General features: G+C 40.6%; 1 protein-coding gene across 3 annotated transcripts in view; it reads right to left on the minus strand.

Moving 5' to 3' along the window:
* Window positions 1-27412, minus strand: part of CACNA2D3 (calcium voltage-gated channel auxiliary subunit alpha2delta 3) — a 597478-nt gene that overhangs the window by 157108 nt on the left and 412958 nt on the right. For all 3 annotated transcript variants that reach the window (XM_075574868.1, XM_075574867.1, XM_075574869.1), the window contains 8 exons: window positions 13799-13870; window positions 13646-13707; window positions 13329-13396; window positions 10401-10446; window positions 9963-10060; window positions 8660-8753; window positions 8031-8126; window positions 7170-7291 (listed from right to left, as the gene is read on the minus strand). In XM_075574868.1, coding sequence (XP_075430983.1) covers window positions 7170-7291; window positions 8031-8126; window positions 8660-8753; window positions 9963-10060; window positions 10401-10446; window positions 13329-13396; window positions 13646-13707; window positions 13799-13870 — 658 coding nt within the window. The remainder of the gene's footprint in view (window positions 1-7169; window positions 7292-8030; window positions 8127-8659; window positions 8754-9962; window positions 10061-10400; window positions 10447-13328; window positions 13397-13645; window positions 13708-13798; window positions 13871-27412) is intronic.

The following is a 27412-nucleotide window of genomic DNA, read 5'->3' on the forward strand; positions in this document are numbered from 1 at the left end:
ACATTCTGTGTCTCTGCCCCAGCTTGCACCTTGGGGAGAGTCAGTGGGAGGAGTTGGGGGTAGTTACATGGTGCACAGATTATAATGAGATGTATCACATTCTGTGTCTCTGTCCCAGCTTGCACCTTGGGGAGAGTCAGTAGGAGGAGTTGGGAGAGTTGCATGGTGCACAGATTATAATGAGATGTATCACATTCTGCGTCTCTGTCCAGCTTGCACCTTGGGGAGAGTCAGTAGGAGGAGTTGGGGAGGAGTTACATGGGGCACAGATTATAATGAGATGTATCACATTCTGCGTCTCTGCCCCAGCCTGCACCTTGGGGAGAGTCAGTAGGAGGAGTTGGGGAGGAGTTACATGGGGCACAGATTATAATGAGATGTATCACATTCTGCGTCTCTGCCCCAGCTTGCACTTTGGGGAGAGTCAGGAGATGGGGGGGAGTGGTAGAGTTGCATGGTCCACAGATTATAATGAGATGTATCACATTCTTCCTTCTTTTTTCCTTTTATTTGCCAAAAAAATCCACCATATCTGCAGTGAAGTAAAAGAATTCTGCATCAGATGTAAGAAACAGTGTTTACATGTGCCGCATCTCTGCTCCAAAATACGGGGCAGCGAGTCTAAACACGCTTTTATTGATTCTGCTGTTCCCTAATCTGTCTCCATCTCTACTGAACTTTATTTTGAAGTGCAGAAGAATGTCTTACAATTTAATTTCATACTGCAGCAGTGCGGTAAAATTCTTATTTTTTTTCTAATACTGACAGCACCGTTGATTTAAAGGGGAATGGTTTAATATACAGTAGTGCCCTGTGTTTTTTAGATAGAAATACTAACATGAAATGATCTATAGTTATATTCCCAGGCACACTGGCCTTTGGCTGATTCCTAAGACATGATTTATATTATGAAGATTCTTCTTAGCCAAATTATGAAAACATTAGATCTATTTTACAACACCATCCTCCCGATTATCTGGACATTCTCAACTGGAGATATCTTGGCTACAGAATCAAAAGTTCATTGAAATGAGAACATTTAACATTGAGACTTTATTATGCGGTTCCTAAGGAAGAGATCCAGGAAACCCACATTTTCAGTTATCCAGATGCTGGATAATTAGAAGTCCAGTGCACTAAAAGTGCGCAATTAATAACTAATTCACTGTATTTATACATTAAAATTGGACAAAACATTTTTAAAAATTGCCTTTCTTTACTTGAGTATAGTGAGGCAAAAACATCTGTATTAGATTTAACATGTTAATAATACAGATTATTAATCTTTAAGCAGAGATAGCAGATAAAATGGTTATTATTATTTTATTTTTGTACCATAGTCTGTTTTGAACTCTGATATTAAAGTTGTACAGTTACAGGGCACTGTATAATTTTATATAACAGTTCGAAGCACTGATATAAACACTTACTTTCCATTTGAAAACTTATCATGTTTGTACAAACTGTTAAACTTACTGTAAGCATAATTTGCCATTCAAATCCAACTAATAGGTTACTGAAGGAATAAAGTAGAAAAAGCAGATGCAAAATAACACTGTGGGGTCTACAGTTTACTGCAGTTATCAGTCTGGGAAAGCATCTGAGTTAAGAAATTATTAGGCAGAAGTAGTATTCTTAATCCCATCTCTGTTTCCACCAAGACTTTGAGGGGAAATACATTATAATTCCAACAATGTCGTCATGTCTGCAAATTTGGTTTAATTTCATTTCAGGTCAATGGACAGTACTAAATTCCTAGCCCGCTGATGGGAGAACCTCTGAATGAGTTTCAATTCTGCTGGCTCATACACTAGTGGCGGATACCCAAAAACGTACTGTTCTCATTTTAAAACAAATCTGCATTTTGTGTCAGCTACTGGGAATTTATCCAGTCCCTCTGTCTAATGTTAAGCTGCTATCTAGCTTCTAAACCAAAAGTTTTCGTCCCATCTCCACTAGACATATGTGTCTCATTATAGGATTGCTCACGTCACCAGATATCATGTAGTTCCAGAAGTAGCCAATGGATTATCTTTTCATTACAATGAATGATTATATACAGTATATTTTTAATGAGCTTTCTTGATTATAAAGATGTGTGCCAGTTGAATAAATGAATGCTTTAATGAAACATAAACAAAAATTCTGTGATGAAGTGAGCTCTCTTGTGAAACGCGCAGGGGCAAGAAGGCGTAGTGATGGTTCCATGAGATGCAAGACGCCATACACCGCTGATTTGTCCCAAGCAGCTTTTGGGGGCAAGGCCTGTTCATGCATGACGCGACAAAGCCATGTGGAAATCAGTTCACTAACGAACGGTTATTGTTCATATATAATTCTTAGTGAATAAAGCGCTAAATTGGAAAAAATATCCAATGTCAATAGTTTTTTTGTCATGATGCAGAAAATATTGTCCTTTTAACAAACTTTAGTGAATCTCCGTCTAACTTGGAATCCATCAGTCAGACAACAGCTTTGAGATGAATACATCTGTCACTGATTATAATGCCATGTTGTGTGGGATTTTAGTCATTTTCCTAAGCAGAATGAGTCAATTAGACAATAAAACAAATCTGTGCTTGACACCCTGAGGAAATATGGCAATGAAGTCTATAACTCATCCACGGATAAAGCCTCTCTCTGTTTGTGAGCTTTTTGGGATTTTCTCTTAGATCATTTTTTTAAAAAGATTCATGAATTTAGTTAACAAATGTAGGGGATTAATTGGTTACCTTCCCTCCCCCCCCTTCTCCTCCCTCCTCCCCCCCTTCTCCCAAAATAAAATAAGAGAACGATCAACATTTAACTATTATTATATCAGCTTAATATTGGGAAATGTATCTTCGAAAAAACACTTATATCTGAATGAAATAGAAACAAATATGATAAAGTTATTGTTATATGCATTCATGTCTTATGTTCAATGTTTGATACAAAACATACAAGTGGGGGTGGGCTAAGATTGATTTTATTATGCCATCTTTTTTAATGCAGTTACAGACTTGTAGCAAATGGAAATGGGAAATTGATCTAACTGAACATACAGTGACCAGTTAAAACACGGAGAAAAGTAATCAGCTGGATTCCTACCCGGACCCTTTTGAACAGAATTCGATTCACAAACGGATCTTGGTAGGCGTTTCAGACTAATGCTCCTGAAGCCGCTGTCGTTCTCGCTTCACCCTCCCTTTCTGCGAAGATCATAACATTCGCCAGCGAATGTTTATACATAAAATGTGGTTGCGAATATTAAGACATTCGATTCGCTTGCGCCGCATGTGCTAATCTCCTCCCACTTTCTCACGGTTGTTCTTGTCGTTGTGAAACAAGCGAGCAGGGTGTGGGCTGGTGGCTGGCTGGGTTAGTGTGTCGGTAGGTAGGTAGGTAGGTAGGGAGTAAAGACAGCAGGAAAAAGTGAGGCGATTGTTTTGTTTTTTCAATCTTATTTTTGTTTTTGGTGGCAGGGGAAGGAGGGGTTCTACTTGTGCCCCTCCTGTGAGACTGAGGGGTATTTTAAGAGGCTAAGTTAACAGTGCAGGTAGAAGTGCAGAGCAGCAGAGCAGCAGAGCAGCAGTACCTACAAAAGTACTTTGGTGGCAGACCCTGTAGTTGTGTGCGTGCCTCATTACCTTGCTGCTCCTACGGAGTTGAGCTTGGGGGAGGTAATGATTCCACCTCCCTCAACCTCGCTCTCTGGAAATAGCTCTGTGGTAGAGGAAGCAGGTAGTACTAAGGATTTGGGGGCTATTGCCTGTTTGTTGGAGAGTGAGTTTCTGTCTGGGCCACCTTTGTCAGTGCATGCAGGTCAGGCCGGTGTCACGGTTGCTGGAGCAGGGCCACGTTCTAGCCTGTCGTGTCCCTGGATCTGGATTCAGCTGCACCATCTGAGTCTGCTACATCCAGCAGCTCTACTGCTGGTCTTTCTGCTCAAGCTGGGGAAGAGGAAGCTGCAGCGGGTGGGGATTTGGGGGTTCAGGAGGAGTAGGTAGGGTTGCAATAGGGAGTGCTTCCTGCAGTGAGGAGGTCGTGACCTATAAACCCACCTGGGTTGGGGGGCATGTAAGTTGAGGATGGGGAGGGTGAGAGGTTGGGGAGGGTGACATCGGTAGTAATTCTGGTAGCTCTTCTGATGATTGTAGCGAGAAGTATCTTGTAGAAGGTGAGGTGGAGTAACGCTGATGTGCCTCCCAAAGACATCATAGTGGTAGTCCCCAGGTTGGCATTCATGGTATTCCAGCCTCCGCAGGGAAAGTATCACAGGGAAATAATAGGCGTAATAGGCTTCAGACTGGGACAGGGTCCTGTAGCATTGCATTTCTCTCCTTGGAATTCTGTGAGGGTGTAATGCGTGCACTGTGGGCATGTTGTCAGTAGGGGTCAGGCGCAGATATGAACCATTGGCGAGCATTCGAGGCTGTACCACCCCTGCAATACCACTATTTGGAGCGGTCATGTTAAGACTCAGAGTGCGCAGAGGATCCTGCCCCTGTGCTTCATCAATTACATGGCGATAGAGATCCTTTGTCCCCTCCATCCTCACCTTGAAAGCCATTGGCTCAGTTCCAATATACCGAAATTTGTGCCCAAAGTGTAAATCTCCGCGCTGGGCGCCAGGTGAAATTGAAGCAAAACCTAGTTTTGGTTTTCCAGTTGCCTCGGATCTCGCAATATTTCATCCCCTTGCTAATAAAGCCGCCTCTTCCTTCGCCTGCCACTATTCGCTAGCGGCGTTAGCTGGGGAACGCACCATCAGGGCTAGGTGCTTTATTTTCCTTACTTCTATCAAGTCGCATATACACTTCTTGTTTAATGTGTTTAATACCTCCGCCTTCTCCTTATCCCCAATAATCTGCCTGCCAATCTCGCTTTTCTAATCTTTTTGTTATTATGGTACGTACAGAACTTTTATGGGTTGATCTTACTTTCTATTGCAATCCTATTTTCTTTCAGAATTTTTGCTAATTTGATGGCCCATTTAAAACTTTTGTTACATTCCTTATAATTTTGATACGATGTCTCCGTCCCTTGTGACTTTACACCTGCCTCTTCCTGTCCATTTCCTCCTCTACCTGTTTATTTAGCCACAACGGTTTAGATTGTATTATTTTGTATTTATTACCCAATTATGTATACTTATAAGTGTACTTATTCAACAAGGCAACAATAAAGTGATATTAAGCCCATTATAATGAGATGTAGTTTGGATGTTGTCTTTGCATATAATTACCTTTGTGGATATAATGTTAACTAAGGGAACAAACTGTCTGTTCTTGTTGTAAGTAATGTCTTGTTTACGGAGCTAAGTAAATCTGGACTTAGGAAGGAAATCCAAACTTCCCCTTCATTTGCCACTTGTGACAACAGCCTGGTATACAAAGAATGGTTTGTTTGTGCATTGGGCATCATCAGGAAAAAACAAACCTGAAATCAAATATGGCAACTACGTAGCAACATTTGGTGAATCATCAATTGGAATTCTCATTAAGAAGAATGTTAAGATGTTTGTGCAACATAACTATCAATGTTGTCCATTTGCTCAATTTCTAACTCCACAATCAAAAATAGTATAATAATGCTTAAAATCAATGTTTACAATTTTATTTTTAGATTCAGGGGAAAAAGAGATCAATTTTGCTTGGGTCTGCATCAGATGTACAAAACGTGTTAACTAAATGTAGTCATTTCACATTGGATGTGGCTGCACGTTTCGATGCTAATGAATGACAGGGAAATACATGACTAGATTAAAAAGTTGATACATCCAAATAAAATGTACAGTATGTATCCAGAGCAGGTGCTAGATTTCTAGAGTCATTAGACAGGAATCATCTCTGAGGCTCTTCACTTTCTTTTCATCTCATCCAAAACGTATTCCTTCCCCTTTCTTACAGTATACAGTATTTAAACTGAATGTTCAGATCAATGATTATTTTTAAGTTCTTAGTCGTGCTGGTAGCCCCCTTAAGCTATCAAGATCCAAGGACCCAAATAGGAATAACATGTCAATGGAATAATACTGTGATATGTTGCTTTGTCACTGTGGACAGCTGCATTGGCTAAATATGTATCAGGTTGCATGGGGTGTTGGCGACTTTATTGTGCTCGTTGTACAGTGTTCATATCCATCTTTTTATCAGAAGTGCCTGTGTTGAAGCTGAAAACTTAATTGGAGAAACAATATCAAGGCAAATGAATTGTAGTCTCTATTTATTTCAAGATGTATTTAGTAAAGTTGGAAGTACAGTACACAAGGTTTTCATTATTTTCAAGTGAAACTACTTAACCATTCATAAATATGGAATACACCCAACAAGCTATTAATTTTTCCACTAGGGAAAAAAATTAAACACATCATGACTAGTGGGAAAACATATGTCACATCATGAGGAAAATGAAATGAATCTGTTGATAATTATTATATAATGTGTATCCATGAAGTTGACACGAAAAGCTGGCTTCTTTCATGCAAGTGAAAAATAAATAGAAACATTATTGACTATATATATATATATATTTATATATACAGCGCAACCCCGATCCGTTAGAACACGAATCCGCTTATAACGCCATGCCATGTTCGTATTTATGAATACTTTGCAACACGATTATTGGTGTTGTAGATACTTTATTGTGCAGTGCATCAATAAAAGATTGAAACGATACAATTGTACATTATTTCTATATTGTTATGCTATAGTATTGCATTTATCATGCGCAAAAACGAGACATACGAAATTGATAGCATGTATAAGTTAATGGCTAGAATTTTCTAACGCGATCCGCTTATATCGCGATGTGATTCTTTTGACCCCAAGCAACGCATTATAACAGGGTTGAGCTGTGTGTATATATATATATACAGTGTTCGACAAACCTATACATTTGCTCGCCCCGGGCGAGTGGATTTAACATCGTGGCGAGCTCCTATTGGCCCAAGCAGCACACGTGTGGTACAAGGTTGTGAGTAGATTTTTTGGTGATTTGTCAACCACTGTGTATATATATATATATATATATATATATATATATATATATATATATATCTTTGCTGTAGAAACACAATTTCTGCAATACAGATACAGACCTGTATTTTTGTTTTCTAATGTTAACACCATTTACATATGACATCTATGATTCAGTTGTTATTTTGTGATTGGATCATTACTGACCTGTGCTAAATGGGATTGAATAGACAAAACTGCCAGGTATCTGCTCAGCAGCTCGTCGATACCATAATGGAAAGTGGTCAGCATTAAAAATACTCTCTTTGTCTTCAGATGTAAGGAAGTCTCTTGAAACAGAAGAAAAAAAATCAAGTTATATGTCTGCTTGTAGTGTACATTTCACCGAAACAAGTCGAAAGTACAATTACAATGTCATGTCTGGTAGCACAGATACACTGTGGAAGTCACAGCACCCACTTCTTCTCCTGGAATAAGCCAAGTAATCACTCAGTGACTCGCAGCAGATGGAGATATAATATAAACTGAACTAATATACCATAGCGCACTTTATTCAAAAGCATCCCAGTATGCTCTGCAAACAACTTAATACAAAACTGCTGCTCAAGGTCAGGCAGAATAAGCAACATTTGAGTTTAGACTCAAGAACATAAAAAAAAAAAAACTTGGCATTAAGCACCTTGGGTGGGAAAAGAATTCCACAACTGGGGTGCATAGCAGCTGAAAGCCCTGAAGCCAGATGTTTTGGGATGTGCAGAGGAAAAATGTGCATGCGTTTTCCTTCTCCTGCAGCTACACTATCTTCTTAGTTCTGCACTGAATAATCAAGATGTGAGTCTGACTTCAGGAGGGTGGTAAGAAGCAAACATGTGGCCTGAACAAAGGGCCCTGTTATAGCTAATAAGCAGGTGAATAGTGGCATAGTGAAATCAATACCTACAGTATAAAGAACAACGTGAATAATTCACTTATATCTGCCACATTCCTCACCTTTTCCTCGTTACGTTTCATTTTTGTTTGAATGTTTCCTCATCAAACCCAGTTATCCAGCAATGAAATATAACTTACTGATTAGTCAGCTGCTCTGGGCCCACAAACAGGTTGACCCGGGTCAGACCCGTGCGAGTTCCAAGAAAGGCAACTTCGACTCCCTTGTCCGAATTTCTGAAATAGAATTCCCCAAGAGAGAAAATAACTTTCTAAATACTAATACATATTAAAGAGGCAATCAAAGCTGCATTGACACCCATTTAGTGAACCCATTTAGTGAACCCCCGAGCTGAATCTTCGTCGATCGATCATTTGCCGTTCTTATTTTTTGGACATTGTGAACCAAACACATGTCCATTACAATAGGACACACAAAACCAGGACTATTCTGATATTGTGTTTGATAATCAGAATCAATATCAGGAATATTGATCGTTGCAAGGAAACAGCTGTTTATTCCCCCTAGATCAGTGGCTCCCAACTCCAGTCCTCAAGAACCCCCAACAGGTCAGGTTTTAAGGGTATCCCTGCTTCAGCACAGGTGGCTTAATCAGTTAATGACGCCAACTCCAGTCCTCAATGGCCACGACCAGGCCAGGTATTAGGGATATCCCTGCTTCAGCACAGGTGGCTTCATCAGTGGTTCAGTCTTTTACTGTTTATACACTTCTTTTTGAATTAAAATGATATTTGTCAGTGGTACCTACTCTGATTTGTTCAGCGCCAAGCTGGTCCAATATGCTTCCAGCGGTGCACTCACCACTGCATCAAAAAGGACCTCCTGTATTAATTCCTTATCACCTGTGTAATAAAGTGCAAATCAAATCAGAAATTAAGCGCAATGCTGTTATTTTTCTTCTAGACACATTGCTGTTGAAGAAACAACTGAGAAGATTCTGTGGAGCCTATTCTAGTAGCTCCCAAGTGTGACAAACCGCTTCTAATGTGCCCTTTAGAAGCGGATTGGAACGCTTTGCTATTCTGTAAGCCCTTATCGCATGTCCAAACTGCGTCTAAATGGCTCTTCTAGAAGCGGTTTCACTCTTGTTCTGACAATCCGATCATTTGTGAAAAAAGTCTCCAACTCTCATTTTTTTGCCCACAACTGCTATTCTCGTTGCTCCGTTATACAAACCGCTTCTAAAGACTCGCATTGTGTTAACACCTCCTAAAGCGCGGCGAGACTGGTATTGCGAGTTACATCTACACCTTGAAATATGCATTTGTCTGAGAGAGCAAAACCCATCAGTCAGACCGGGGATGGAGTTAGCACCTCAGGTCATTGCGCTTCTAAAACAAGAACAATCCGGGCGGTTTGGCTGTTACACCGGGTGGTTTGTCACTTTTTATAGAAGCGGTTTAAGAGAAGCGGTTTGCAGTTGAGAACACTGTTTTTCTCACATTTCATCGGAGCTACTAAAATAAGCACCATGGACTGGCAACGTTGTGCGATTACAAACACAACTGTTGGTATTTCCAGTTAAAAAGCACATTCTTCATAGTATTTAAATAGTTGCTCCAGATGCCAGAAACCCTGCGTATACCCAGCGCAATAACAATTCAGGATGAATAAGGATACACCTGAATGCCCGTTCCCTTTACTTCAACAGTGAAAGACGTAGAAAGTTGAAGGGACTATTTAATGGAGGATTATCATACAGACAAACAAGAACATATAGAAGAAGATAGGGAAGCTTCTCCTCAATGTTTACTACATTGGTCAAAGTATGATGGTATTAGTGATAGTATAAGGAATAAGCGTTCCTGCATTCAAACTCTAGCAGTACCAATAATAATGACGCGTTAGCGCCTTTGTAGAGGTAAAGCTTTGTAATGTGGTTCTAAAATATGAAACATGGCTTAATAATGTATTTAGTACTTGTGCATCTCTGGATTCAGTTCTACGCTAACAAACATGGTTTTATTCTGGGAATGGAAGAAACAGACTGTTTTATGGCTATTTTCATTGGGAATATAGACATGAGTATGTTCGTCCTGACGCATACTTACACTGCAACAATGGCTCTTTTCCTGTGAGACAGATTTTTATAGCTTCTAACTGAGTTAAGTGACGGTGTTCGGGATGCAGATCCGTGTTGCAATAGGACCTACAAACAACAGATTGTTAGTTTTCTGACTATATATGTGCACAGTAGAGATGTGCAAATGTCCAGAATTGTTGGTGGTTTTCTCTTGTGTTTGTGCAAAATGAGTGTGGAAGTTCACGTTTGCTCAAACTGTTACCAGTTTTGCACATTGACTTTTAATGCTTGGTCAAATGTTCATTGTAATGTTTGCCGTTTTCGCCTCTTTTTCTGTGAAAAAAGAAGGCAGAGTTTGCCTGATTGACGAACTTCAGCAAACAATTGTCACATCTCTAGTGCGCAATCTAAAAGTGTTAGAAAGCAACTTTTAATATAATATTTAAATATTTTTTAATATTCCTACCATTCGTCAGCCAAAGAAACATCTGGATGTTCTAAATCATGCAAACCTGAAACCACAATACCATAGAAATTATTAGTATATTTCAACAGTGAAGTCAACAGTGTTACATGAGGTAGCACCAGCTGTCAAACTGGGATTTATTCAGTGGATCGTAAGGTTCTGGCTGTGAACTGGAAGTTTATTATATTCTGACAATCACTACATTTAATTGTATACTCAAAATGTTACTTTGTATCAAAAATAGATCTGTTGTAAACAGACAAAATTATACAGATCAAACAACCCAACATCTGGCATAATATCCTTCAACAGGACGTTAACATCTTTATTTAACAGTGTAGCGAGTGCTCAAATAGTTTGTAGTGCCCACTATGCCCTGTGTGAGAGGACTGCACCTACCTGACATAAACCAATATTAATGCCCCGTTAAAGGATGTTATAGCAGATGTGTGAACGTGTGTGGATGTGGGTGTGCAGACACTTGTTCTCACAGCGTAAGTGCGGACCACTAACAATTCTCAAAGGCCCTTTGTTAAATGTATTGTGCTATCTGTGTTCAGGCTTGGAGTGGCCCATTATCACAAGCACTGCATCAGGTGGAAATCAGGTGGAGAGTCAGTCTGTTCTGTGTCTCAGTCTGTATGTATACAGTATATATATATATATATACATGCATAAGTACAGGAATGTATGCCTCTACGAGCGGAACGGGACATTTGGTCACGACTGTCCCCCAGCGACAAAGTCCCCGCCAGCGTTTGGCTGCAGAGGGACCCTTTGCCTCAGCTGTCCGCCGCTGGATCCGTTGCGCCGCCCACTTCTACAATAAGGTATGTTTTAGGGGTTTTAGTGGTTATGGTAGGGGGTTAAATTTAGGGGTTCTATGGGTTAGGGTAAGGGCAGGGGGTAAGGGGTTTTATAGTAAGGAATTAAGGTTTTTAGGGTAGGGGTAGTGCTAGTATTAGGCCTTAAGATTAGGGGGGGGTGTAGGGTAAGGGCTAATGTTAGGGACTGACCTTGGTGGCAAAGCGGCCGGCGACTGAGTGTGCTAGCAGCAAGGTCACTTGCAGCGAAACACTGGCGGTCACGTGGTCGCAGAAAAACACCCGCGACCAAATTGTCAAAGACCGTCTATGAGAGCATGCACATATGGGAAAGTACTGTAATAAGTATGCATATATGGGTAAGTACTGTAATAAGAATGCATATATGGGTAAGTACTGTAATAAGAAAGCATATATGGGTAAGTACTGTAATAAGAAAGCATATATGGGTAAGTACTGTGATAAGAAAGCATATATGGATAAGTACTGTAATAAGAAAGCATATATGGGTAAGTACTGTAATAAGAAAGCATATATGGGTAAGTACTGTGATAAGAAAGCATATATGGATAAGTACTGTAATAAGAAAGCATATATGGGTAAGTACTGTAATAAGAATGCATATATGGATAAGTACTGTGATAAGAATGCATATATGGGTAAGTACTGTAATAAGAATGCATATATGGGTAAGTACTGTAATAAGAAAGCATATATGGGTAAGTACTGTAATAAGAAAGCATATATGGGTAAGTACTGTAATAAGAATGCATATATGGGTAAGTACTGTAATAAGAATGCATATATGGGTAAGTACTGTAATAAGAATGCATATATGGGTAAGTACTGTAATAAGAAAGCATATATGGGTAAGTACTGTGATAAGAATGCATATATGGATAAGTACTGTAATAAGAATGCATATATGGATAAGTACTGTAATAAGAATGCATATATGGGTAAGTACTGTAATAAGAAAGCATATATGGATAAGTTCTGTAATAAGAATGCATATATGGGTAAGTACTGTAATAAGAAAGCATATATGGATAAGTACTGTAATAAGAATGCATATATGGGTAAGTACTGTAATAAGAATGCATATATGGGTAAGTACTGTGATAATAATGCATATATGGGTAAGTACTGTGATAAGAATGCAGAATTGAATTGAATTGGTATTTGAAGCAGAATTTATACATTTTCTATGTCTCCCATATTATTGCAGACAGATGTTTTCTGGTGAGCAGGATGAGGAAAACCATTTACAAGGGGAGGCATGGAGACAAATCTCTTACTGCCATGGAATTTGCTAAGCAATTTGCTAGAGCTAGACTGATAACTGATAAGATGCACCTAGGAAAACAGCATATTTTCTGTGAAGTCGCAGCTAATTTATCACCACATCCTGCCTTCCATACTGGCATTTTGTAACAAAGCAGTTGATACAATTAAATACAATCATATATGACATATATATCCCCACTTCAGTGTTTAACAAAAGATATTATCATATCTTAGAGCCATAGTTTCCACCTTTAAAGACCTGACTGCCAGCCTGCCTGCCTACAGTACACTATGTACCTACCATGTGTGTTGCTATAAGAGGGCATACAATAAATGAACATATTTCTATATCACATATAATTAAAAAAATGATAAAAGAACGTTGAATAATCTTTTATAATTATTAAATAGAAAATAGAACATTTCGGGAACCTTGGGTAATCTTCCGAGGAAGTCATGGTTCCATTAAACACAGATTGAGAACCATTGTCATTGAAAATGTATACAGATTTAGCAGGCATTATTAATCCGGTTAATGAGTATTTTGGTGAGAAATAACTCAAATACCGCACCCGTTAAAGACATAACGCACGTGTTACCATTGTGTTCCATAGCGCTGCTAACACGGTAGCAAGAACGCAACTTATTCAACAAGCAGGGTAATAACGCTCGCTACATCTGTCATTACAACGGGAGCAGCTGGTATACAGCAGTGACTATTTGTGACTAGCCGTCAAGAAAAAACTAAAGCCACATTCTACACAGGCACAAAACAAAGGATATTTCAAAGATATTAGAAACAGTATGAGTATCTTACCATCTTCAATAGTTACGTTCCCTCTGAAGAAGTATTTGCCGTGTCCTCTAGAGAGAACTACACCCAAACTGAGAGACAAAAGGCATGTTTTCAAATGTACATAATCTGTAACTACAATAGTTATTTTTTTCACATCATTTGCTAAATCTAAAGTCCTTTTTTTCCCCCCCAAAATATTTTGAAATACGTGTTATTTTCAAGAACCTATAATGCAATGCACGGCGTTTGCTAAGGATCCCTTATTCTGTGTGTAAGATTTCAGCTGAGTCTGTCTTAAAATAACAACTTCAATATCAACAGGTTTCTGCCAACTGTACCTGAAAGGAGTACCCTTGATGTCTGTGTAGTAATAGTCATTTGTCATCACCAATACCCGTTTCTAAAATGGAGAAAGACAAAGAAAAATAGATAGGTTTTTAGTCTATGTATTTGTTACAGACAATCTCTTGATACAGTGTACTAAGACTCACCCCTTTGTCTACCGTCTTTTTGACCTCCATGGAGAATTTTCCCGTTTTCCTGTTCACCATCGCATTTCGCAGCTAAAAAAAAAAAAAGAACAGAAATAAAATATTGTAACTGAACCTTTAGTAAAGATGGAGGGGAGGCAGTTTGGCTAGATTTAATACCAAGTCATATGGAAAAGGTGTATAAGTTTGTGGTAATAAATAAAACTAACTCATGACCAAGAAAAGACTTAGATATTTAGATACAGTATCTCCATGTCACACAACATAGAAAGGCATACTGTACAAAATCCCATTTGGTTATATATTATTAAAGCAAGACTGTCTTCTTTAAATGTGCTAAGTGATAAATTAATAATTAAAAACCTTGCCATTCATTTCACTATCCATGACTTTCATATATAAATATGTTATGTATAATTGTCCCAAATAGGAGCATACTGCAGAAAATCGGAATATCTGAATTTAAATACTGTGCGATATTTTAGAGACTAGAACAGTGTTTTTCAGCCAGGGTTCCTAGGATGTGTAGAAAACAAGGCGATGCCTCACAACAGGGGCGCCTGGTACTCTCGCTCAGCCCAAACTTGCAACCATGGTGCCAACAAGGGTAGTAACGAAGGTGCAAGCCAAAGGAAAGGAAAGCCCAGAATGTTGCACACTAAGTCAGGAAAATGTATGGGATATAATGTGCAAAATACCTCAATCCTAAAAAAATACTTTCAATATAAATGTAAAAAAAAAACAGCATAATGATTGTGTACATACAGTACAGTGTATATAATGCATACTGTGCAGTGTGTCATTCCCTTCTCAAAAAGGTATACGTACATACAGTGTATATAACATACTGTGCTGTGTCATTCCCTTCTCAAACCAGTATACATACATACAGAGTAGATCTGCCCTAAATAGGCTGTACTATTATAGTCCCATAATTGTGGGGAAATGGCTTAATACCAGAAAATGGATATTATATTGGGTTAAACACACAATAAAAAATAGCTATTGTTTATTTAATAAGAGCTCCCCAGCCCACAGAGCAGCTTGCAGACAGTGTTGCTATATTAGCAACACACTTGTAATTGATATAAGCCCAATCAATCATGAAAGTGGTAATCATCTGCCTCAGAGACATAGTAGCAATAAATCAAGTCAATTTGTCGCTCGCTGACCTGATCCAGCTAAAATGCCCTTCAATAGATAGAAAGAAGAGTGAATATATATGCAGACGGAGAAAAGGTAAGAAATACAGTCCCTATATATAGAATCCTAATAACTTATTCAATGAAATACTCTACGTATGAGGCACCATATCAGTGACTGTAGAGGGAAAGGGAGACGCCGTTAGCTAACCATGTATTCGTCTCTGAAGCCTCTCATCAAGCTGCCTCCCAAGCTAATTGCTGGTGGATGTTATAGCAAAGCATGGCATCAAGCTTGCTTTCTAAAGATACGTATCTCTGATGTTAAAGTTTTGAAAATATTAGCCTATTATTTGTATTGTGATTGTGATGCCAATGATGAGTGGTAATGGGCAGATAATTGGAGGATATAATTATCTGCAGGGAAACTGAAATAGTCAACCAGTTGTGTCCCGTTATATAGTAGAGGATAACAAGAACCTGAATCCTAACTCAATGGAAGGTCTAGCGTTATAGAAAAGGTGAGAACATGAAGCCCTCATTTAGGCCATTAGCCCTAAGTGTCCCGTATAGATCAGGGGTGGGCGACTCTAGCAAGGGCCACCAACAGGTCAGGTTTTCAGGATATCCCTGCTTCAGAACAGATGGCTCAATCAGTGGCTCAGTCAAAGGCCCTTGAGGACTGGAGTTTCCCACCCCTAGTATAGATCCATTTTGATTCGCATTCCATATAATATCCTTGTTCCAATCACCTTTATATCTGTCCTATTGTACAGAATCAATACCTGGAAACGGTAAGACCTCTGCGTTGTCCCCATGTTGTTCGTTAATGTGTCTTGAGAAGGGGGTGTCAATTTTATTTCTGATCGTGTCCCACATGCTCAAGTATTCTACTCCTAAACTGGCGGCACATCCTGCCAACATATATTTTTTTCACAGATACACGAGGCTAGGTAGATGACTGTTACCCAAGAGAATTAATGTAACAATGACCTACACTGCGGCAATTTATTAAATGTCTAATGGTGTATCTCTTCTTGCCGTCCCAGCTAGGGAAGGTTCCGCGGGCATCCCTAAAGCGTTCCGTGCAATTTTCAGGTCATTTGGAAAATTGGACCCAATACAGAAGAATTCAAGTCAATAAGAGGCTTCGGTCGATCGCAGTTTCTGAGTTTAGAGGATCTAAGCCTTCAAGGATAAAAAAAGCAATCTCTGTAAAACGTAAGAAACAAAAATACAGTAACAAATGTGTTACTTTTCATGCAATTACGAGCATACATTTTTTTTAAATGATATGCTAAAGAAAACCAAAAAAACAAAATGGCCGCTTCAGACAATATAGAGTATATAATATATAAGTGTTTTTCTAGATTTATAAGCATGGCGAATACAATTTTACATGCTGTGCAATGTACTCTACTGGAATTCCCAATAGCTGAATATCAGGCAATGTAATTGTGATAAGTGCATCTTAACTTGTCATTTTATTTTAATTTACATAAGAAAAGAATCTTAATATTGCTAAAGGGAGAACACATCTTTGAAGATGTACTATAGCTAGCACGTTGAAATGATAATTTTGTATTACATTGAAATATGTCTCTTTCTATCTTTTCTGGTTAATTAAGCTTCCTTTGTACTGAAGTTCTCAAAACAAAGCACTGAAGAAATTACATTTTCTTCCCCATTTTCATTAAGGTTTAAAGGAAATAAAAAGGGTAATAGAACAGTAATTTAAAAGTACATAGCATGCATTCATAATAGTTACAAGACCGTGCAGACTGGACTCATGATAAATGATATATTTATGTATACACTTGCTATTACTGTAGCAGTACTGTATGTTCAGTGACTTAATTTAATAGCTGGTTTATGTATAATTCTCATCAAAGGAAACAGGTTTCGCAACTATCACTTTAGAGTGGCCAAGAATTAAATTGGCACATTAATAACTAAACAACTTATCCCCTTCCAAGAAGATGCTCCCTTCATTTCAGGAGAATCAGTCCTGGAGATGGGACGTGATATTATTTGAACTGTAAATGTCATAGGTGTGTCTACTTAGCGTGTTTCATAACCATCATATTAAAAAAAGATGATTACTTTATAGCAACAGCAGTTTTGTAAGAGGTAAAAATAATTCCATTATAAGACATAACATTTTACCCTAAAGTTCTATGATATGCTGCAAAATTAATTGTATTACGTTTTATTGCAGTTAATTTGGTTTGTTAAGAACTATTAAGATTATTCAAACAATAAGACTTTATTTAAACTGTGCTACATTGATCAATTGATGAAGAATAGAGATGTGTGAACTTTTCGCCTAAATCTGACAACATATTTTTCTATTTAAAAAAGCTTTAAGAAGTTTGCAAGGAGGTGGCGCGCGCGTGACGTCACAGCGCATGCATGTCTGCTGAGGAGCTCCGTGCATGCCGCTGCCTACTATCAGCTAGAGCCTCCTATCGGCACCTCATAACGGCCCCAGGTTAGCGGGAGAGGACGGGGGAACCCTCCGGCATGCCCCTTAAGAAGGCTAGAAAGGCGAGCGTGCCAGATCTCTCCTGTTTCGGGCACAGGCAGCCCGTGACTGCTGGAGCACAGTCCCAAGATGGCACCGACGGGGGAGATCGGGAGCGCCACTCACTAAGCCCTGAAAAGTAGCAGGGTGAAGAGGAGAGCGGAGTGCCCATTACAAGGCAAGATTTAAAGGAACTGCTGCTAGATATGCAAACAATGTTCCAATCTGCCCTGGACAAAGCAGTACTGGAGCTTAAGTCTGAAATCTCTACCCTGGCTAGAAGAACTACAGATCTGGAATCCAAAATGGATGCTCCCCTGCAAAATCAAGTGAGTACGGATGAAGAAGTCTTGAGACTCAAGAGGAGTTAAGAGCCATGAGAGATAAGGTGGACAATTTAGAAAATAGGGAGCACAGACGAAATCTGTGAATGTGGTGCTGCGGTTTCACCAATAATAAGATAATGCTGCGGTTTCACCAAAGATAAGATAATAAAAGGAAGCAGAAACAGGGGATCTATCGATTTCGAAAATTCCCCGATCCAGATTTTCCAGGATTTGTCAAGGATGACTACGGACAGACGAAGAGAACTACGACTGGTAACATCGATTCTTCAAGAAAAGGGAATGCGATATCGGTGGGCCTTTCCGGTTCATCTCATCGTCAACCAAGGAGGACGACAAATCTCGCTGCGATATCCGGAGGAATCTTCAGCTTTTCTTTCGGCGCGGGTCTGGAGCCCAGGAGCAGAATGGACCGACAGAGCCAATCCCAGAAGAATGGCTCGGATGATGGGTCACCTGAGGATCCGAGTACCCGAAAAGGGAATAAGGAAAGCCGGCCAAGCACCCGCAATGCCTTATCAGTGATTTTATATGATGGTCATCAAATTTTGTAAGGGTTCATCGGAGCCCACGAGAGCCTACCCGACGGATGAGTCTACAATCCGTGGTCATCTAAGAAGCCCAAGTTGGAGCATTGTCTTTCTTTGCTTTGTTCCCTTGTCTCCCTCTGTTCCCTTCTTTTTGACTTGCAGATACGGCCACCGTGATTATCATTTATCTGTTCTATGGATAATATGACTTACTCTGCGGATGAGAGAGGACCCTCTGAATATAGAAGAGTTTGAGGTCTGTCTGGACCAGAAGAAAGAATTCTTTGTGAGTATTGAAAAACAACTAATGTCTGTGGTTTCAAGTAAGGTAAAATAAAGGTGCAGTTCGGAGTTGGGGATTTAACAGTGGCGGTATGTGGAGGTGAGTAAGAAGACTAGCATGCCTGATGTTAGGGCGACCCCAGTAGGGCCATATGCCTGCCAAGCCAGCCCATGTAGGGACTGGCCACAAAACTGGGACGAGTGGCTGGTTACACGCATCCTATGTTTCAAGTGAACTTTTCCTTTTTTTGTTCTCCAAGTTCCCGATTTGGGACCCCCCCCCTTTGTTTCCTTCCTTGCGCCCCCCCCTTTTCCTCCTTGTACCCGGCAACCATTAAAATGTAACATTCACAATTTTCACATGAGAGAGAGACACGATATAGGAAATGACTAGCCAAACACCACTGAAACTAGTATCCCTGAATGTTAAAGGCCTTAATAGCAATAGTAAACGTAGACTGGCGTTAAAAGAATTTAGAAAGCTAAACACGGATATTGTTTTTCTACAAGAGACACATTTCGATTCCCAAGACCCCCCAAACACTTTTAGCAGGACATATCCTACCGCATTCTATTCGTCTTTCACTAGTAAGAAAAGAGGGGTCGCGATCTTGATAAAACAAGGTATCCCGTTACAGACAATGGAGGTTAAGAGAGACCAGGGAGGGAGGTCACTGGTAGTCCATGGCCTTCTCTCAGGCCAACATATTACTCTAGTGAATATATACGCACCTAACGAGGGGCAAATTGACTTTTTAAAGGAAACACTGGAAACAATGAGGGATAATCAAGAACAGCTATATATCGTAGGAGGAGATTTTAATATGGTCCCAGATCTGGACCTAGACAAGTCCACCCCTGTAGGGCATTCACATTCTGCAATGACTTACAGCGTAGCAAAGAAATTTAGTCTTTTTACGTGTTTTTAGACATTTATGTGATCCATAATATATATATGACACGTAACTTTTCGCAATGAACGTGTTAAGTTCTATATACTGTGAACAATCATTTGGGTAGCACGTTAGACCTGTCATTTTTGCTTGAAGGCTATTCCCAGAAATAACGCTATGATAATCATGGTCTGGATGTGAGTAATGGTAGGTTTTGGTGTGACCTCATTATCGTAACGTTATAACGTTAACGGAGGTTTGTGGATATGAGATGTTAGGCCAGCGGCTCATTAGAATATGATTTGCATAAGTGAGCGAGGCCTCCATTAATAGGTAATGATACGATATCTCTCTGGTTAACGCAACGGCCTCGTAACCCTAATCACCTTTGTGGACATGCGTTACGACTGCCAATATGTTAAATGTGGGTCAAGTCACGATACAAGATTTCATGGATCTCCGTGGATCTTCCCTTGTGTTGTCTGGATGAATGTTTTGGGAGGTGTATAAGTGAATGGGTTAACTAAAACTCTCTCCTTCCCTCTGTCAAAACCCATATTTCAAGGATATTTTCTTCTCCGGTGAAATTAGAATATTTAGATCCAAATTGAATTTCCATTTGTCAACTTCATCTGCAAAGTGAGGCCTAGCATTATCTGTACTTAGCAATACATTGTACTCCCAATATTAGTCAAACGTTTGCAGTGCTCTTTTAAAGGTCTTTTAACACCCTTTATCTGAATGATTTCTACAATTGTATTTTTATACTGATGTAAGAAGGATTGTACAAGAATGATGAAGAAATACACCTCTTTTTCTCTTTACTTAATTTAAAAACATTGGAAAAACACAAGGGTAGTAAAGAGTATTCCATCCCAATCCCCCCTCTTTCATAACGGGCTTCTTTACAGTATTTTTGTTTCTTAAAGAAATCTTACAGGGGTCCATGTTAAAATGAATTTGAAGCAAACGATGACACTGTGGAGTCATGGTGTGTCATATCCCAGAATCCCTGGCTGCAGTGGAAGCCCTGCATGCTAAGAGACAATGCGGAAATGCAGGATTGCAGACCTGTCTGACATGTGGGAATGTGCTCTATTTTCTTAAAGATGGAAGAGATTGAAGAAAATATGGAAATCTGGCATTTGAGGGGTACAGGATACTTGTTTTTAACCCTGTGATGAAGCAAACAGTAATCCGTCTACTTTATTATTCTCATGTACAATAAACTCACAATATCAAACACTGACATGTTTAAATTTGATGCAGAAACAAGAAATGTGCTCACATTTGTGCTGGATTTTAAATAATAATTTGTACCTGGAGGCATGAATAAAATAAAACATATTTTGTTACTTTAGATGCCTTTTTAACAACACACTGGCAATGTTGGAAATGTTTTCCCATGTTAATGTTTGTGGTTTGGGATTTGGAAAGCTGGTCCTAATTAACAATATAGTTTTTTTAACATATATAATATAACTGTTCCATTTATCATTTTTTTTCCTGACTGCCCGCAGTCATTTTCAGTAACCTCCTTCCACGGCTCTTAAAGGAGGTATGAATCAGGCCATAGTGTCTCCAGGTTCTCGCTACATGACAAGATTCATCTTGCTTCTGGGATATAGCATTTCCTTCTTTGTGGGAAATGATTTTGTGTGTGTTTGTAATCATTATTTCTCATCGCTTCGACATCATTGTACTCCAGAAATATACCTATGGATACTTCAACTTCTACCTTTGATTTCATGGCAATGATGAGCTGAAGAAAATAATGACTGATATTCCGAATCCCCGAAAACCCAGGATCTTGCGTAATGGACAATGAGTGATCACAAAGGCAGTAGTGTATTGCTCAAATATCGCAGCATCCCTTACAATTATTATGTAGTATTGTGTATGTTGGGTGAGCTAACCACAAGAACTCCAATTTAATATGTTATAAAGTCACTTCCTGGTGCTGAAAATATTTGCGTTCTAATTCGTTTGAGTGGAGCTGATCTCTTCTCTAGTTCTGGGAAGCGTTCATAGCAAATTTAATAAGGGCCAAAGTGTAGACTCTTGAAGGAAGATAAATGCAGTGTGTGTGCAGCGCACAGCAGAGTAATGAAGGAGAGCAGGTCTGGCAAAAAATCACTCTTTAATGGGAAGCCATAAAATAAAGGGTTGCAGCCCTTCTATGCGTTTTGTGCAGAGTGTGCACTTTATCAAGAAGTGTCATACACGATACACAGAACATTTAAATACAGCTGACTGCCGTTTTGGCGCCAAACCAATGACGTCCACACGCGCATGCTGCGTTCCTGCGCTCGTTCCTCTGAACGCCTCTGGAGGAAGTCTCACACTCTCGCAGACTTCCTTCACTACAAATTTATGCTGTCCTGTTTCACCTCTGCCCTCTCTCAGGCTAAACAAACCTACTTTTCTTTACTAATCAGCACACATAAATCTAACCCACGCCGACTCTTCTATGTCTTTGACTCCCTACTCAGACCACCCTCTGCTGCCTCTTCTTCCTCCTCCATCTCACCTCAGGATTTTGCTGACTATTTCAAGGAAAAGGTAGAATCCATGCGTCAGGACCTCCCCTCTGTTTCCTCCTCCCATCCTACACCTCTTCCTAACTCTGCTCCTTCCTTCCTTGACTTTATTTCACATAGGCGGATGTTCTGTATCACTGCTGATCTCCTCTTCTCCCTCTACCACTTGCCCTCTTGACCCCATTCCCTCCCATATCTTAAAACCTCTTGCTCCTACAATAATCCTACTATAATCCCTATGCTCACGCACATTTTTAACTCCTCCCTCTTCTCTGGTACCTTTCCCTCCTCCTTCAAACATGCAACAGTCATACCATTACTCAAAACCAGCAAGCTTGACCCTACCTGTCTTTCTAACTATCGGCCTGTCTCCCTCCTGCCTTTTGTCTCTAAACTCCTTGAACCTCTTGTATTCTCTCGCTTGCTCCATTTTCTCAACACCACTTCTCTCCTAGACCCTCTACAATCCGATGATGGGGAACAAAATTATGGGGATTTGATCTCCAGTGTGTGTCCACCATTTACATTAGTGACACACGCTCAGATTATTGTTGGATCACCATTAAAGATGTGTGTTGATTGTGTTCTGATAGTGATTTTGTCCTGATAGTTCTCAGGTGATGGTGTCTAGTTGTTCCTAGATACATTTGTCACACTTGATTCTTATTGTTAGTGTATTTATTTATTAATATTCTCTCTTTTTCTTTCCCCTGTTTTGTTTTTGTTAATTCTCCCTACATTCTCCTTTTTTTCATCAGTATATTATGTATCTATGTCTGGCTAGAATATAATTGGCTAGCTTCATGTTGATATTTGTGTACTGGTTTAACCATTTTTATTACATAACTATTGTCATCAATATATGAGGTACCATGGAGTCATTTAAATAGAATAATTGTTAAGTGGTGTTGTTCATGCCACAAACGATTTATGTAGCTTTATATTCAATTCTAATTTTCTATGAGTGTCTAGAATTATATAAGTGTTATCACAAGCCAGTGTGCTAGTTTAATAGAGCACAAAGACACGTGCTATTTACTATGGGAAAGAGATAGTTTGTATAACAACCGCTTGTAAGTTACATTTAGTCCTCTATTAAAATTCTCTGCTAGTTCAAGGAGAAAAAAAAAGTTCAAGTATTTATTGGCTTCCTAAATGTATTGGATATGTTAAAAGCAATATTTTGAAAGCAGTATTTGAAAAGGGAGCCATGTTATTATTTTATTATAATTTAAGCAATACGTTACACTGGGATACATCATAGATAAATACACTCTTGTCTACTCTTTTTTAATTGGTTAATGAAATTATGTTAAGGGTATATACAGTATTGGAGTAGTCTGGCAGGTAGTGGTCACGGTCCGGACTCCTGAGGAAGCTACCAAAAGTGAAACGCGTCGAGTCTGGGGATTGATATCGAGATGCGTTCCTGAACTCTCCGCCCTCCGAGGTAACTGGAAGTGCTGGCAAGAGTATCATGTGGGACATTGGAACACACAGAGGTTGTGAGACTAGTGCCGCCGACAGGGAGGACAGCCGGTATTGCTGTCCCGGGCCCGCCCAGTCAAGGGGCCCGTCCTCCCTGTCTGCAACACTACAGTTTCCACTCTGTGCTTGCAAGCTGGGCCCTCCCCTTTCCTGTCTGCTGCCCCCATCACTTCTCTCCTGCAATACTGCAGGGCCCTCAACTTCCCTCAGCACCGCCCTCCCCTTCCCTCAGCACCGCCCCCTCCCTTTATCTCCTGCAATACTGCAAGGCCCTCAACATCCCTCAGCACCGCCCTCCCCTTCCCTCAGCACCGCCCCCTCCCTTCTCTCCTGCAGTACTGCAGGGCCCTCCCCTTCCCTCAGCACTGCCCTCCCCTTCCCTCAGCACCGCCCCCTCCCTTTATCTCCTGCAATACTGCAAGGCCCTCAACATCCCTCAGCACCGCCCTCCCCTTCCCTCAGCACCGCCCCCTCCCTTCTCTCCTGCAGTTCTGCAGGGCCCTCCCCTTCCCTCAGCACCGCCCTCCCCTTCCCTCAGCACCGCCCCCTCCCTTCTCTCCTGCAGTACTGCAGGGCCCTCCCCTTTCCTCAGCACCGCCCTCCCCTTCCCTCAGCACCGCCCCCTCCCTTCTCTCCTGCAGTACTGCAGGGCCCTCCCCTTCCCTCAGCACCGCCCTCCCCTTCCCTCAGCACCGCCCCCTCCCTTCTCTCCTGCAGTACTGCAGGGCCCTCCCCTTCCCTCAGCACCGCCCTCCCCTTCCCTCAGAACCGCCCCCTCCCTTCTCTCCTGCAGTACTGCAGGGCCCTCCCCTTCCCTCAGCACCGCCCTTCCCTCCCCAGGCCTCCGCGGGCATGCTGGGCTCTCCAGTGCACCGGCCATGCTGCTGCAGCAGGCCCATCCACGGGCTCCAGGTAAACAAACATGCCCCAAGCCCCCCTTATACCACCCTCCCAGACACCTTACCCACCTCAAGGGGGGAGAAGGCTTATTTTTATGTGTGTGATTGGGTTAGGGGGCTTATTGTGTGTGTGTCCCTGTGTGTGTGTGTCAGTGTGTCACTGTGTGTGTGTGTCACTGTGTGTGCATTTGTCCCTGTGTGTGTCCCACTGTGTGTCACTGTGTGTGTCACTGTGTGTGTGTCACTGCGCGCGCACGCATATATTGGGGAGGGAGGTTATTGAGTGTGGGGAGGGGAGAAAAATACATGGGGGTGGGAGAGGTGGGGGTGTAAGAGAAGGAGGGGGGAAGGAAAGGGTGAAGGGAGAGTATAAGAGGGGAGTGAGTGAAGTGTGTGAGAAGGGGGGGTGTAAGAGTAAATGGGTGGGGGGTTCTTGCAAGGTCGCCGACACGTGGGTGGGGCGCCCCGGTGGAAACATTAGTCCTGGACCTGGGATTGCTGTCTGCGGCCCTGTGTGAGACCATTGACCGACTACAACTCGGGAGATCCCGCTTTACAGATTTATCTGCTATTTGTTTTACAGAATATTTTAATACTATTTTAATACTACAATTACACCCATTGTAACATACGCCGATCTAGCAGATTTTAAAGGTTATTAATTAAACATTACTTTTTGTTTTCACCCCGCCCTGTAACGTCTTGCTGTCTCTTGTCCCCTCTTTCCCACCTTGCTCTCCCCGCAATCATGTCCTGCTCCTCTTTGCACTCCCAGTGTTACTGTGTCTTCTCCTCTCTGTTCACACTACACTCCCTCCCATCCTACTCATCTCATCTGTCTACTCCTCTCCTTGCTGTCTCTCTATCTCCCCCTCTCCGTCTCCTCTCCCCTCCCCTCCTTGCTGTTTATCTTTCTGCCTCCTCCCCTCCTTGCTGTCTCTCCTCCTGCTGTCTCTCGCTGTCTCCTCCTCTCCTTCCTATCTCTCTCTGTCTCATCTTTCCTCCTTGCTGTCTCTCCTCCCCTCCTTGCTGTCTCTCCTCCTTGCCATTTCTCCTCCCCTCCTTGCTTTCTCTCTCGCTGTCTCCTGCTCTCCTTGCTCCTCTCCTTGAGGAGGCATTTCCGGTTGTTGCAGACATCCTTAGCCTTTTATATATAGAGATAGGTGGCCTATCCTGGCAAGACGACCCCATCCCAGACAAAGAGAGATAAGCTGGTCCTTGATCTTGGGGACCAACCCGTTGGGGCTGCTGCCCCAGAGTGCTCGTCTTGAGTGCACATTCTGCTAATTTGATACATAAATAGATTGTTTTATCGTCTGCACTATTGTGTCTTTTCACTTTTACCCTGAGATCCACCTACCGACCAGACCATCCATATTGATATGGCCACAGATTGGGATATGCTGTTTATGTTTAGGGAGTGGGGGCGCGAGGTGATATGTGAGTAGTTACTACCTGATTGGCCCTTAGTCCTTCCACTGAGAACGTGTTATGCTATTTTGTGTCCATCTTTTCTTTCCTTTTTCCAGTGCACCACAGCACTCTCCTAATCCCGGAGAGAATTAATATAATAGGCATTGCACCTTCACAATAAAGTACTGCCGCCTAGTTTATGATTCTGGAAAGACTGGCTGGGACAAACATAATAACCAAAATAAATATATTAGCCCCAAGGCAATGTCATTATATTGTAGCAAAATCAACAGCAATGCAAAAAGTGAGACAAGGGACTTTTTAAATCTCTGAACAGGATAAAAATATAACATACAAACAGTGTATAATATTATTTTGTTAGAAAACAAATACCTTACTGTTTTGCCACTGGACATTGTGCAAAGAGAGAAATAATTGTGTGTATAATACTTAATTTAAACACTGTAGATTACATTTTATCTCCAGTGAGACTGTAAAAGACAGACACGGAAGCTTAATATTTTATGTCAGAAAAGCCGTTAAAACATAGTTATTCACGTTGTTGAATTAATGCATTACCTGAATGTTTCTTCCATGCAAAATTTACATTAACGACCGTTTATTAGTCATTCTTTTTTTGTTGCCTTCCCTCACACCTATAATTTTGGGGTTGCAGAATATTTTATGTGCAAGACCTTAATTATGGACGCCAGCATGATCATTAAACACAGCATGGGATGCTTTTTGAAATCATCAATTAAAGACATATTATTTAATGCAGTTTTGAGAACAAAAGGCTGTGCAAAGAACTTTAATAAATACATTATAGAAACCATACACTGTTTCTTGCAGTAAGAAAAAAAAACATTTGCCATGAAATACATAATAAATAATATTTCCCCTATAGATCGATCAGTGTCTGGAAAGTGTGAGCCATGCATTTTTTTCACATTGAACCCTCATTTAGACACCTCATCTTTCGTATTTCTACAGCTCTTCAGTTTCGGTAGACAAGTACGAAATAAAGTGAACAATGTGTCCAAATCTAGTGCATAAACAGTCAAGGAAAGCCAAAGAGGCTCGGCACAAAGTTGTTATGCGTGATTGAAAACCATGACAATAAAACCAATCAACGGCGCTATTCCTTTCCACAAACTTCAGCCAAGACTGAAAAAAAATTAAACAGCACCCACGGTGAATTTTGGCTAGAAATACGGTACTTTGTTTTTTTCTTTGAAATTTTCCATTGCGAACAATGCTATGCCTGACAGGGGAGAAACAAAATAAGAGAGCAGAAGGAGAAAGCCTACCGTGGAACTGTGCTATGCACATCTGGCTTATAAACAGTAGCCTGGGGTCCGAGTTACTTTTAACAATCACGGAAGATGCATGAACAAGTCTGAAACAATGTATTGTCCTAGCATGGTACACTTAAGGAAAATTAAAAGGATTCTTGCAGACGGTAGACTTTATTCAAATGATAAAGAGATGTACTGATACGAGACCATAAGTATGTCATCAACGAGAATTGAAACCTTACTTTGTATTAATAAAGAGGA

This window comes from Ascaphus truei, chromosome 17, assembly GCF_040206685.1.
Source record: "Ascaphus truei isolate aAscTru1 chromosome 17, aAscTru1.hap1, whole genome shotgun sequence".
NCBI classification, from domain to species: Eukaryota; Metazoa; Chordata; class Amphibia; order Anura; family Ascaphidae; genus Ascaphus; species Ascaphus truei.